Below are 12,689 nucleotides of genomic sequence, written 5' to 3'. Positions count from 1 at the left end.
AGCACTGCTCTGGACTTGTACTAAACAGGGAAACTGTTTCTTCTGGGAAACACACCAATTTAAGAAAAATATTCCACAGTCAGGTACTGTGGGTGGTTTTCAGAATTTGCAAGCAAGCTAATAACATCAGCTTTGATGTGCTCCAAGAGTAACTCATTAAGAGAAAGGTAAGGAAAAGTAAAAAAAGTTTCTGTAAATTTTTATTAAAGTTTTAAACTGTTCTACTGGTCTGTTTTCTGTAAACAAGTTGGTTATTAATAGATGAGATTTAAAATGCAAGTTGAATTGCGCAGACTGGCACATCACCCTTTTTGGGTGGCTCTGTACAATTTTATGCTTACTGACTATGACTTTAATTAACAAGTCATATAAGCTTAGACTGTTTTATGTCTTTACAGTCCATTAAAAAATACAGTTTCTTACTAGGAACAACAGACTGAAAAACCCTACAAGGACAAGTTTTGAAAGAAAATCTGGAATAAATCAGTATAGTGACAGCCTTGAGTACCCACAGTAGGGCAGAACTGGGAGGAGTCAGATCCCTTATGTGATGCAGCAAGTGTGAAATCACTGTGTTGATTTGCCTGATAGAGGATGCAGTTTTCCAACTTGCAGGACACCAGGCCTTCTTTTTCCACCCTGCCTGTGCTCTGAAAAATCACAGCACAGGGAAGCACCATGTGGAGATAATAGATCTGCCTTCCAGAGCCTGAGGCTTGGGTGGCAACATGGAATAGCCACCTGGCTGAGCATGCTGTCCAGGCTGAGAAGGAGGGAGGTAATTTAGGGGGAGTATTCCTGCATGATGCTCTGTTGTGACACATAGTTTTGCCTTACATGAGAGGTAAATCCATTCCTGAAGCTATTCCTAACTTGACTTGTCTGTCCACCAGAATGACAGCTTTTAATGGCAGCTGGAATAAGATTGATGCCATCACAACAAAAACTCTCAATTTATATTAATGGGATTAAGTAACTGATTTTGGATATGTCTCATCTCCATTCAAAGCACAAAAATCCTCCTCCATAGAAATATGTATCGTTTATCACAGTCCAGAGCAGTCAGTTCTGTCAAGGCTTCATGTTCCCTAGAGTGGGATTTGGCTCTTCATGATTTTAGCCATTATAAAGGCAGTTTTTCATCTTAAGTGGTAGTGATGGCTTCTGGTTTTGTTTGTTTTGCTGGGTTTATCCTCTCTCAGGAAGGAAGGGGAGAAGATCTGAAAAGAAAATCCACCAAACTGAAAAATGGATGAATGCAGGGCCAGCTGGGGAGAGGTCCCTTCTCCAGAGAACTATGTAAGCAGTGAACTCAGAAGGTTACTGAGCTTGCAGTCTCCAGTACAAATCACCCTTCATTTATTATAATTCTTCTGCATCCATAGGGTTTGGTGTCATCAACCAGGGCAGACACATGGGGGACTCCACAGCAGCTGTACATGAGAAAATTCACATACAGGACCAGTGTTAACAACTCTCTCAACTGAAGTATCTTAGACAGGATAATGCCATTTTTACATACCAGAGACATTGATTCAGCTCATGGCACCACTGGAGGAGAGCTGAATGTTCTCCAAACAGCAGTATGAACACATCTTGCAATAACTGCACAGTGCTAGAACCACTCCAAAATGGAGACAAAACACCTTCATGTAAACTGCAGGTCTAACCACTTCACTAAAAAATTATTAGTTAAAGGTTATATAAGAAAACCCATAATGAATATATAGTGATGTTTCCTGTAGGATTCCTGCCCAAGCTTCCACTACTTCCTCCATCACAAACTACAGTCAGATTTCACTAACCCCCACTCTGTATGCATACAATTAATCTCTTTTTCAACATAGATTTATTTTTAGAATATAACATACCATGACAGTGACTTACACTTAGTTATGTGTAATGCAGAAAACCCCAGCCTTCCTTGACTGCTTCAGCCATAGCTGTTCTATGTGAGAAATGGTGAATCCTTGTTCCTTGTTTGCCTTCTAAAAGCATGCTGAGAGAACCCCACAAGACAAGTCTAAACCAATAACAAAGTGATAAAGAAACAAAGGTAGAAGAAAGACAAGCAGATTAAGGCAAAAGTAAATATGTATCAACTCAGAGTGTTAAAGCTCTACAGCATTTAAATAGGTGTTGGTACCATGCCCCTTTTTCTAAGAAAATTAGTAGCACCTCACATTTCCTGAGTGCATCGCTTTTCTTCTGTCTTATTTGTAGGAAGCAGCATGTCTAAATAAGGCACTACTTTGAGGTGCTTTATGGCAACTTTCCTACTGGTTTTATTTTCAGGCTGCTTTGATTTCCATCATGACTTCACCTGTAAAGGTACTTCACAGTGTACACAGTGGATGGTTCATGTATATGTCCTCAGACTAATCAAGAGTCTAACTCTTGCTTTCACACACATTTTTCATTTTTAACTTCCTAAATTGAAAGGCACCCATGCACACACCCACACACCCCAGCATAATTCCCATCGAGTGTCCCAGTCTAACAACTGTGCTTTAATTTGCCTCAGGCATTAAAAAGAGCCCAAGAGCTGTCTGAGCACTGAGCTGTGGCTCCCATACATTTTCCATTGTTTTCTTTTAACATTGTACCTCAGATAGCAGAGAAATAAACATAGGCTCGGTACCCATCTGTCAGACTCATTAAAATAACACATTCAAAGGGGTTAGCAGCATCACTGCTTTGCTTCCTCTTCTGGCCCTGCAGTAAGAGCTGCTCAGAGTGTTCATGGGGGGGGGGTGATCTGCAGAAATAGCCTTGACATGCTGCCTTCACCTATCCCAGCCCTGTGATGAGTTCTGCTCATCAAATGTCCTCCAGAAATAACCCACAAGTCCATTGTTGAAGCCCTCAAGGAGACTACTCACCTCAGACATGGGCACCTTCCTACCTTCCCTGGATTGTAGCTGACCCTCCTCCAAGAAATCACTGCTCCAAGAAAAAGCAAACACCTCCACAATCAGAATTACCTACCCAATTTCAGCTACCAAAAAGAAACCTGGAGGACATAAGCTTTAAATGTGCAATAAGCAGCCCTTTTGGCATGCCATGTTGCAGTGACCAGTGCAACTTCAACAGTTGAATGTGAGTGTAAGCCATTAATTTAGCATGGTTATTTTTAGCAGCTGTAGAGGTAAGGAAGAAATGGTGCTTGCAGAGCCAAGAAAAACATAAATAAGGGTAGTGTGGACTCTCTGTATCCTCTCTTGTACTGGCACCATGGTGCAGACCTGCCATGCTCTCTTCCATACACAGCTCCATTGCGGCCCTCCACACCAGAGGAAGTTAAAACAAGTCATGAGCTTTTATTTTCAGATACACTTGTGGTGTTGTGTCTACAAGACACCTCACGTCATGCAGTTTCTCTCTCTGTATTGTCCCTCCCTTCCATGATGTAGCAACCTCAAAGTGTCACCCAAGAGAAAATATGGCTGCAAAGAGTGTGGAATGAGTTGCCCCATTCCACAGTTCATGTATATGTATCTGTATGTACATATAGATATATGTAATTGTGCAGAAGCTCCAGAGTGTGAAAAGCTACTCTGGGTCAAACCCAAAAGAGAGTCACCACTTTTGCCTACCTGGCATACACACACTTCTCCTCGTGGTGGTCAATTTACACTGACATTAAGAGGGGAAGAAGATCTTCAGGCTAAATGTGTTACCATTTATTTTTGAAAGCAGGTGAAAAGGCAGAGCTCAATTTATTCTTTGTCCAACCTACGATAAAACCTATTTTTATGGAAAGAATCACTTGATGAGACAAGTATATACAGAGGAAAGAAGGATCTGAGATTTAGTGGCAGATTTGTCACTATAGGCCTACGCTAGCTTCTGTTGCAGTCTTGAGAAGGGGATGCATACTTCTTTGGGCTCATCATGGCCCCTTGCAGCAGGGAATGGGCTCACTCAAGGAGTCTGGTCACATCACGGCCTTCTTGGCAGAAAAACATCCCTTGTTGGCACCTGATGATCAGCCACCTTGATGGGGTAGGTCAGGAGTCACTGGTGGTGCTGAGCAGGGTCAGTCACAAAGGTTTGCAAGGGAAAAGGAAAGCCTGCCCTCTCTGTCCTGATATATACCCCACTTGGTGCCAACATTTTTCATTATGTTAAGATGCAGAAGTGCACTGGGAGAACTCCCTCAGACAAGTCTGTAATTAGGAAGATTTCTAGCTTCTAGAAAAGAGACATAAAAAGAACAATTTAATGAAAAAGATATCATATGTGTAAAGTCAAATTCTGCACAACAGAATTTGTCAGGAGCACTTGGCAAATAAAAGGAAAACAAACCTATTTAGATCTGCAAGCTCCCACAGGACCCTGTAGGATGGGCCCAGCTGAAGGACAGCCCCTCACTGCAGAGGCCCTCCTGCATTTCCCAAGCTCCATGGAATCTTGGGAGCGCTCTCAGCCATACCACCACCACCCCCACCCCAAGCCCTCTGATACCCATCACAGCACGTGACTTGCTCTGTGTCTTTGCCTTTCCACACTGGCAACCCTTCCTGATGGATGCCAAAGCCCTTGCTCTACTCCCACCCCCCACCAGCCGCACCCAAACCAAAACCCCGGAGGCACAAATGGTCGCCTCCAGGATGGAAATATTTCAGGAGCATTTTGCCATTTTGTGCATGAAGAAGGGAGACCAGTGGTGTGGCAGATCCCCTGGTTCCTTCTTTCTAGGTTTTTTCTTTGTACTTTTCAGGTTTAATTTCTCTCTGGAGGCCAAGCAGGCCTTGGCAAGAACAGTCTCACATCATCCCACACTGAAGACAACTGAGCAATCAGAAAAGCCAATCATCAAAGAGAAAGGGCTTCTGAAACGTCACTTGTGATGTTACATTTTAGCTAAATGGTATGCTCTCTCTCACCCCTCGAAAATGTACAGTTTGTTCCAAGCCTGTGATCCTCCTCTGATCTGTCCCATTGGCCCAAGTCTTATTCTGCCTCCACTTTGAATCTCCCTGTTAAGCTGTTCGAGGGAGACCTCTTAGCCCGTTGCTCTCTCTTGGCCCCTTTTCTCCCTAGGCTCTCCATCTCTCCCCCTTTCCCCCTTAGAAACCATGCTGCTCCCAGGCGTGAGACTCCCAATATACCCTCACCTATTTAGCACCCTCAGAAGCTGCCTGGAGTCTCCTTGCCTGCCTGCTGCTATCAGGGAATTTACAGCTTAGGTGGCCCACCGGGGACTCCCTGGGGAGCCTCCCCCCAAAAAAACGGCAACAGGCATTCTCGGCAGGGCTGACAGTTTCCACAAACATTTATACCCTATTTTGACCTGAAAGGTGTCTATTAAGTCTTGTGTAAAAGACTCAGCCATGTGGTTCCTTCTGGCACAGCCAGAGGCAAGATCAGTAACAGGCTTTATGAGTTCAAGGTCATCCCACACGGCACAGCAAGACCCTGTCATGAAATCTCCAGCATTCACGGCAAGTCCAGAAAATCCACCATGTCCTGCCCAGCCTACAGCTCCACAGCAAGGGAGCCTTCTGCACTGGGGTTCTGGACAGGCAGCAGGGCTCAAAGGAGGGAAAGTGGGATGCAAGTTGGAATACAAAACTTACAGAAAAGTTAGGATTGCTCAGATGACTCACACCAAGGGGAGAGGGGTAAAAAAGAAAAAATTCTGTGAGCTGTCAGTGAAACTCTATTAAATTCCCTATTCAAATCTGTGAAATTTCCTGTCAACAGTTGTATCTATAGTATCTGAGGATGATTTCAACCCTCATGTAAGAGCATCCGAAAATGTTAATTACAAATCAATACAAGCAGAACATAAATACTGATTAGCTTAGTGAATTTTCTAGTATGCGCTTCCAAAGCATACATTACCCCAAGCATGCTTAATTTGATAAAAAACACCGAATGCTTAGCTTTGGCGTTTAATAAATCCTTATGTGATAATATATTATATACCTGTATCATCATGCACAGATTACATAAATACACACCTGAAAATGTCTTCCTTATGGAAGATTAATGGAAAAAACTCTACCAAAAAAAGTCTCACAATTTTTAATTTTAAGTAAAAATAGAAGTAATTAAGCCCAGTGTAGAAACATGCATCATAAATGATGACACAACCCAAGAATAGATATGCGTAGGTCTAGCCTTGCAAAGCCAAGCTCATACATATCTTTATTCCCTCCAGGAAATAAAGGATCCTGATCTCCAGAGCCTCTCTTAGACACCTGCCTGAAAATGCTGATATCCATGTGCTTAAATATGAGCAGCTATACTGCCCAACAGCTCAGGAACCGGCACTCCTGGGTTTTCAGAAGTGACATGGATGGCAGCTGGTGCAAATAGTGTAAGATTTGTTTCCTAATTATCTTTTATTTTTAAGTATGTCCTTCTGAAATATTTAACATGCAAAACAAATGTTCATGAAGCAGCCCCAAACCCTGTTTTTAAGAGAAATATCTACCCTCAAAGTGCAAAAGACAAAGGCAAATCAAGCTGGGTTTATCACGGTTCCCTCTTCTGGCCCTTAAAAAAACAGTCGCCTTGCTGTCACCTGGTGTCTGCTTGGAAGAGGCATCACAAGGATCATCTGATTTTGCAAATGGATTTATTTATTAAACTGGCCAGAAAAATACCATCACAGACCCTTCCAAATACCATACAAAACACGTTTAAAAATTCTTCAGTTATGTACGGGTTTATAAAAATAACTAACAACGCTATTTTAGAAATCTCAGTAGAAATACAAGAATTTGTTACCAGGTAGGAATTTAGGCATGAGGCATTCTGCCCACATAGCTGGGGAATTCACCCCCTGTTCACACTGCACTACTGAACTCCCAAGAACCATTTAATAAAAGTAATCCAAATCTTTCTGCTAAAAGAGAGTGAAATGGAAAAACAGATCAAAAAACCACATTCATCTCCATTACAAAGAACCACTTTTTCCATTTCTTGACAAGTAAATATGCAGCTTATCCAACACAGGAGGGATAGTCAAGAATCTGGTATTTTCACTGAAACTTCTGTTTTAAAACTATTGTTTTCTTAATTAAATATAAAACATAGCACACATTGAACTGAATAGAACTTTTAGACCCTATTTATACATAACAGATTTTTCCCTACTGGTTTTTGGAGTTTGGCTGGAGGGTTTGTTTGGATAGTTGTTTTGGGGGGGTATTGTTTGGTTGCGTAATTTTTTTATCCTAAGGGTTCACTAATCTCCAGGAAATCCCAATACTTTTGTGTTCAAAGTGGCCAGTTAAGACCTGAAACAGTGCAGCTTATGACAGCTCACCTGGAAAGAAAGAAATTTACTCAAATTTAATGAAGTTGCACAAAGTTCTTAGAAGGACAGTTCATTCAACATTGGAATCCTGTCAGCTCCAAATCAGATTCATTATAATCACATAAGCTTGAGAAAGAGCTAAAATCATCACATCTGCATTATATGCATGATTTCAGGGAAGAAACACAACAACTTTCTGTATCAAAAGGCCTTCATAAATTATTTTCCTTTCTCATTGAGAAGAATGTTTTCACAAATAAGGCTCTCTAAATGAAAAGTCACAACATAGTCAGTTTGGAATACAAGAAATATGTTATTTTAAGTGGTACTAAACTTTTTTCCAAGGCTATTTTCTTCCTCATGATCAAACAAGTAGAACTTGCCCTCTATAGGCACATGAGCTGGTAAAATGTATGCTCATGAGGAGACCTTGCATTTGTGTGTCATGATCCAGAACAAAAGAGCTGTTTTATCTGATACAACTACCCCAACTTGGGAGGAATTTTTCTGTGGTGGGAAGTTCTTTGTTCTGGAAAGAACTAGAAAGGAATGTTCATGAAAGAAACTAGAGAGGAATAAAGCCAAACCAAAACAGTTGTTTTCCAGCTGTGCTAGCAGTTCTTCCATCACTGCCCACCAGACAATGCAGGCTTCAGGCTATGACTTCATGAAGGCATTTATTAAATGCCCTGCTAATCAGCAACTCAGCAGTCCAGATTCCCATTGTATTGCTAATTGCCAGCCAGACACCAACTCCCACAGAGCTCTTCTCATTAAGATGATGGAATGTCCAGGTTAAGCTCTACACATTTCTGCAGGTGTCCAAGGGCAACTTCTCCCAAAATCTTCTGAATTGCAGGAGTCAGACACTGTGATGAAAGTCAGTCTCTGGCAATAGCAATTATGGGGGAATTTAACCTCAGCATCCACTCACAGTGGTGTTTTCACCAGAACGCTTAGTCACAGACAGGGTGGTGAATACCTTGAGACAAAGAAGAAAGAACATTCTCAGCACGGCTAAATTTACTTTTTTTTCCTGGAAGATTAAACTGGGCATGATGCTCAAAATCGAAGCCAATTCTTAAAGTAAGAAAATAATGAAAATCCTACTTTTAAAATCCATGTCATTAAACAGCACACACAAATTACTTCTCTTCATTTAACTTATGTTCTTCCTTTTACAGTGGAAAAGAAAGAATTAAAGAAAGTCACACAGCTTTATACCACTTCTCATCTTAATGCTCCTAAGTTTTTACAGTGGGAACAAGCTCAGCAATAATAGACTCCAGTACACCTAATGAATAAGTGTCTTTATGGCTCAAAGAAAACTTCTTTGTTGGGGAAAGTGAAGTTAACTCAAGGCCTGGGCATTTGGAGAGAATTTTGCCTTTGTGCCTTTCTAGCCATTATAAAAACATGGAAGTGATTGCTGATAAAGACATTATGTCTGGTATCTGTGTCCTCTTGACAACAGTTATGGGAACACTGAGTAAAACTAGTTTGAAAAATTCCAGTCTTTACTGCTTTCAAGTCACATTAAAAAAAAAATATTCCTAAATAATTATTGTAAAATTAACAGATTAGAATTTGGGAAGGAAAATTAATTCTACAAACATTTGCTTAATACTGGTACTTTACTATGCAAATAATTGCATTGTTTTGCATACATACAATATAGAAAGGAAAAACAAAAATCAAAACCACTGTTATCTAAATGTTCCAGAGTTGCAATAATTAGTTATCATCAGAGCTATCTCTCAGGAATAATAAACTTAGCACAGAATATAGTGCATACACATTTCAGCTATACAAATAACACTGAAGTATCTGAAGATAATGGGGATCAGAAAGACTTATATTTCTTTAAGTAGAGTTTTGCTGCATTAGGACTGCTAGCAGGTCTTCAGAGGACAACATCAATAAATGATAAACCTTTTCCACTTTCTATAAGCACATAAAGCATTATCCACAAATCAGGAAGACAAATGCATGTCTAATGTATATGGCATAAGAACAGTGACTTATATAAAACATAGTGCATGTTTTGAGAGATGGGTTTGTAGACTTCATTTCTGATCCACAGCCTGACAACATATGGGAGTCTTCATTTATTGTTATTTCATTTCAAAAGACCAAGATTAAAAAGCACAAAATTTATCTGCTTTCCTCCTGGCCAGACTGCAACCTTCAGGTGTGGGAGGGAACCACACTGCTCCCTAGTAAGTCAGCTGGAGTAATTTGAAAATTGTTGGAAACAAGTATTTTAGATAGAATTTGTTTTTTACTTAAGGAAAGACAAAACCTTAGATCCAATAGCTGGAAAGCCATCATTAGCCACCTGGAAGAATCACCCCAGCTTTCAGGAAACAATTTCTCTTTATCACAGATGATCAATAGTACCCCCCTGAATTTCAGGCAGCACAGTGCAGTTGAGGCTGAGATGTAATTCTCTGTAGGTCCTACCAGTTCTGTGCTTGCAGTTATTTGCACTCAACCTTGCAAGAAATTCCATTCTGAGCTCCTGTTTTCTGCAGAAGAAAATACTGCTTCAAGAAGAGAAGGAAAATCTGGCTCTAATTCATAGACAGTGAAAATGGGACCCTCAGTCTTAAGGTTTTCTTCAAGTGGAATAAAACCATGTTTCACAAGAGACTCAGCAATTAATTAGTACTAGTGACAGTGTAGATGTCAGCACTTGACCCTGTAACACTGGTCCTTCCTGCTCAAATTGACTTCATTTTCTTTAACTTTTACAGGGATGTAACAAAGATAACGGTGATATTATCCATCATTCTATTCATCCAATACGCTCATTTCTCACAAATCCCAGTTTTAAAGCATTTTTCTAATCAAAGAGTGCCATCTTGCACTTTGATTTTTATTTACTGCTCAAGAGATTAAATTAAGTAAAAGCATAAAAAACCCTTTCGAAGACTGTCACTAAAAATGATCAGTGTTTCCTGGAGTTTTTAAATAGCATATTTTTCCTGAGCCAATTTCTTCCTCCCCCATTCAAACAAATCTGATTATCTGAAATTACCTCCCTGAATTATATCTAATCATCACTCTATTCAGTTTCTGTTTTAGCAGCTCAGATATCCAGAATAAATTATGACTCTCATCCTCTCTTCACACTGCATATGCTAATACCCCACTTGAGTTCACAGGTTTGAATGCTGCCCTCAGAGATCCCCTTCCACAGGCCCCCTGGGAAGACAAGGACCTGCTAGCCCTCTTCAAGGGCCTCCAAGAATATCATTAAATGGTACTACAAAGAACAGAATATATTGTGGATGCTTTGTAGAGGATTTAGATTGCTAGCAGTCCATTAATGAAGTCCTTATTGCGTTGCTTTTACTAAACCACCTAGAAAGTAGGAAAGAGAGGTGGATGTCACTTCTGCAGAGGAGCATTCTGGTGCTCCCTTGTACTGCTTTACTTCTAACACAACCAGAGACTCTGTATGAAGACTTACACAGGTCATAAAAAAGTTTTCAGGGATCCTCAGCTAATATAAACTGGTCCTAATGCTACTAAAATCAATCTCTGATTTACATCTGGAAGGAGCTGTTCCACACCTGCTAGAGAAAATTGAGCTCTTCATTCAAGAGGAACAGCAAGATAAAAAGTAGAAATATTTGTATGGCTTCCTTAATTGAAAGCCTACAGAATAAAGAAGAGATCTTTAAGAGGAGGGAGTTTAATAGAAAAATTGTCATGTAACTGGTCCCCTTTCCCAGCACTAATTTGTAAGCCTATTTTGGGTGCACTAATCTAGCTTTAGCAGAAATAGTATTTGAAGCCTTCATAATCTTGAGTAGGATAAAAATTCTATATGTCCCAGTAGAGAGAGAACTGGATTAAGGGAAGGCATAAACTTTTCACAAAAAACCACAATTTTTAAAAAACAATTTTAAAAATCCCAGACTAAGCCTAAGTGTTAGAATTCTAAATATCAAACCAGATAATTTCCTCTCCTTTCCTCCCCCCACCTTCCTGCAAATTTGGACCTCTTTAACAGAGTTCCGTTATTCAGAGTTCTAACAGCTTACCCCAGAATGCCATGAAAGCTGGGCTTTGAGGTGACTTTGTATACAAACCTCTGCACAGATAGGATGGATTCCTACGGTGCTGTCCAGCTGTTCTTTTGTCAACCCACATTTAATAGCAGCTGCAAACCCTTGGGTGACCTCTCCAGCATTTGGACCAAGGACATGGAAGCCTATGACTCTCTCCTAAATGTCAAAGACAATCAAATGCAAGCACAATCTTGAATTCAGTTCTCTTTAGACAACATGTAAAGCTTTCTTATTCAGAGTATATCATCTAATCAGCTCACAAAATGTATCACAAATTAATGTAACCACTAAAATATGAATTATAATTAGCACCAACAGATGTGCAGCCATGTAATTTAGTTCTCTCTCTCCAAAGATTGAGCTAGGAACTCAAGAGATTTTATTCAGGTGAGTTATTCCAATCATGCCAACAGAACATTTGCCTAAATAAAGGTGACCACCCTGCATTAAGGTTTCCAGTATGAGGGCCTGTGGTAGGTGGCTACAGGGTCTGTATCTGTTGAAGAATTTTCAGTTTGATAGTTGTTCACAGAAAAGGACCACAAGCTGAAGTTGTGGCCAACCAGACATGGGAAGAAGTCTATTCTAACTGAACTGTCAATGACTCTTGTGGCAGTCTTGGCTTTCAGTGGGAGATAATACACTTAGAGACTGGCAAAAAACCCATCCAGTTACAAGGAAGGTACCATTCACACTCTTTCTCTCTATACTCCTGTTCAATTGCAGAACACATTACACTGCACATACACCCTCAGAAAACATCCAGCAGAACAAGCTGTACTGACTTGACCTGCGTTCCTTAATGAGAGAGACATGAAAATTTAGCACATCACATGCTGTGAGCTTTAGTGGCCTTCAGGAAATTCATCAGTTTTTGGTGAGCATAGATATAGCTCAGTTGAGTATCAAAAGTTATCTGCTCTTCCTGCTAAATATCACATATATTCCGTATAGTGAATACTACTGAAAGGTTATTATTCTTTCAGTAGATCTGAGGACTGAGATTTACCACAGGGTTTATTTAAATAAGAAAAGCTCTAATCAGGTAAAAAGTAAAATGGAATTATCTTAATTTTCCTTTAGAAATATTGACATATGTCAAAATAAAACCATAGCAATGAAACCAAGGCAATGAGAGATTTAAATAGTTACTGAACTATTATTTTTTTCCAGGGTAACTTTCAACTCTACACCTAGATTTTTAAACACATTTCAAGCTTTCAAGACAAGAAGTGAAAATAAATTAACGAAACACTTCAAATCACCATTAAATCTTTGCATTTTCTTAAGTGACTCTGGATTAGAGCATAGCTAAAGGCTCTAAAATACCTTCCACA

The 12,689-nt window shown here is 40.0% G+C and overlaps 1 protein-coding gene across 3 annotated transcripts in view; it reads right to left on the bottom strand.

Moving 5' to 3' along the window:
• Positions 1 to 6,570: 6,570 nt before the first annotated feature.
• The window catches only part of TXNRD1 (thioredoxin reductase 1), a 53,914-nt gene continuing 47,795 nt past the window's right edge, over positions 6,571 to 12,689 (bottom strand). For 2 of the 3 annotated variants that reach the window (XM_026797810.2, XM_074539272.1), the window contains exons 14-15: positions 11,374 to 11,508; positions 6,571 to 8,255 (exon numbers count right to left, since the gene is read on the bottom strand). In XM_026797810.2, the coding sequence (XP_026653611.1) occupies positions 8,193 to 8,255; positions 11,374 to 11,508 (198 nt within the window). In that variant the 3' untranslated portion in view covers positions 6,571 to 8,192. The remainder of the gene's footprint in view (positions 8,256 to 11,373; positions 11,509 to 12,689) is intronic. The other variant, XM_074539273.1, reaches the window with a different exon arrangement.

The sequence above is a fragment of the Zonotrichia albicollis genome, chromosome 4 (genome assembly GCF_047830755.1).
Source record: "Zonotrichia albicollis isolate bZonAlb1 chromosome 4, bZonAlb1.hap1, whole genome shotgun sequence".
Classification (NCBI taxonomy): domain Eukaryota; kingdom Metazoa; phylum Chordata; class Aves; order Passeriformes; family Passerellidae; genus Zonotrichia; species Zonotrichia albicollis.
The sequence above is the reverse complement of the archived record's forward strand: the minus strand, read 5'-3'. Positions and strand labels throughout refer to the sequence as shown.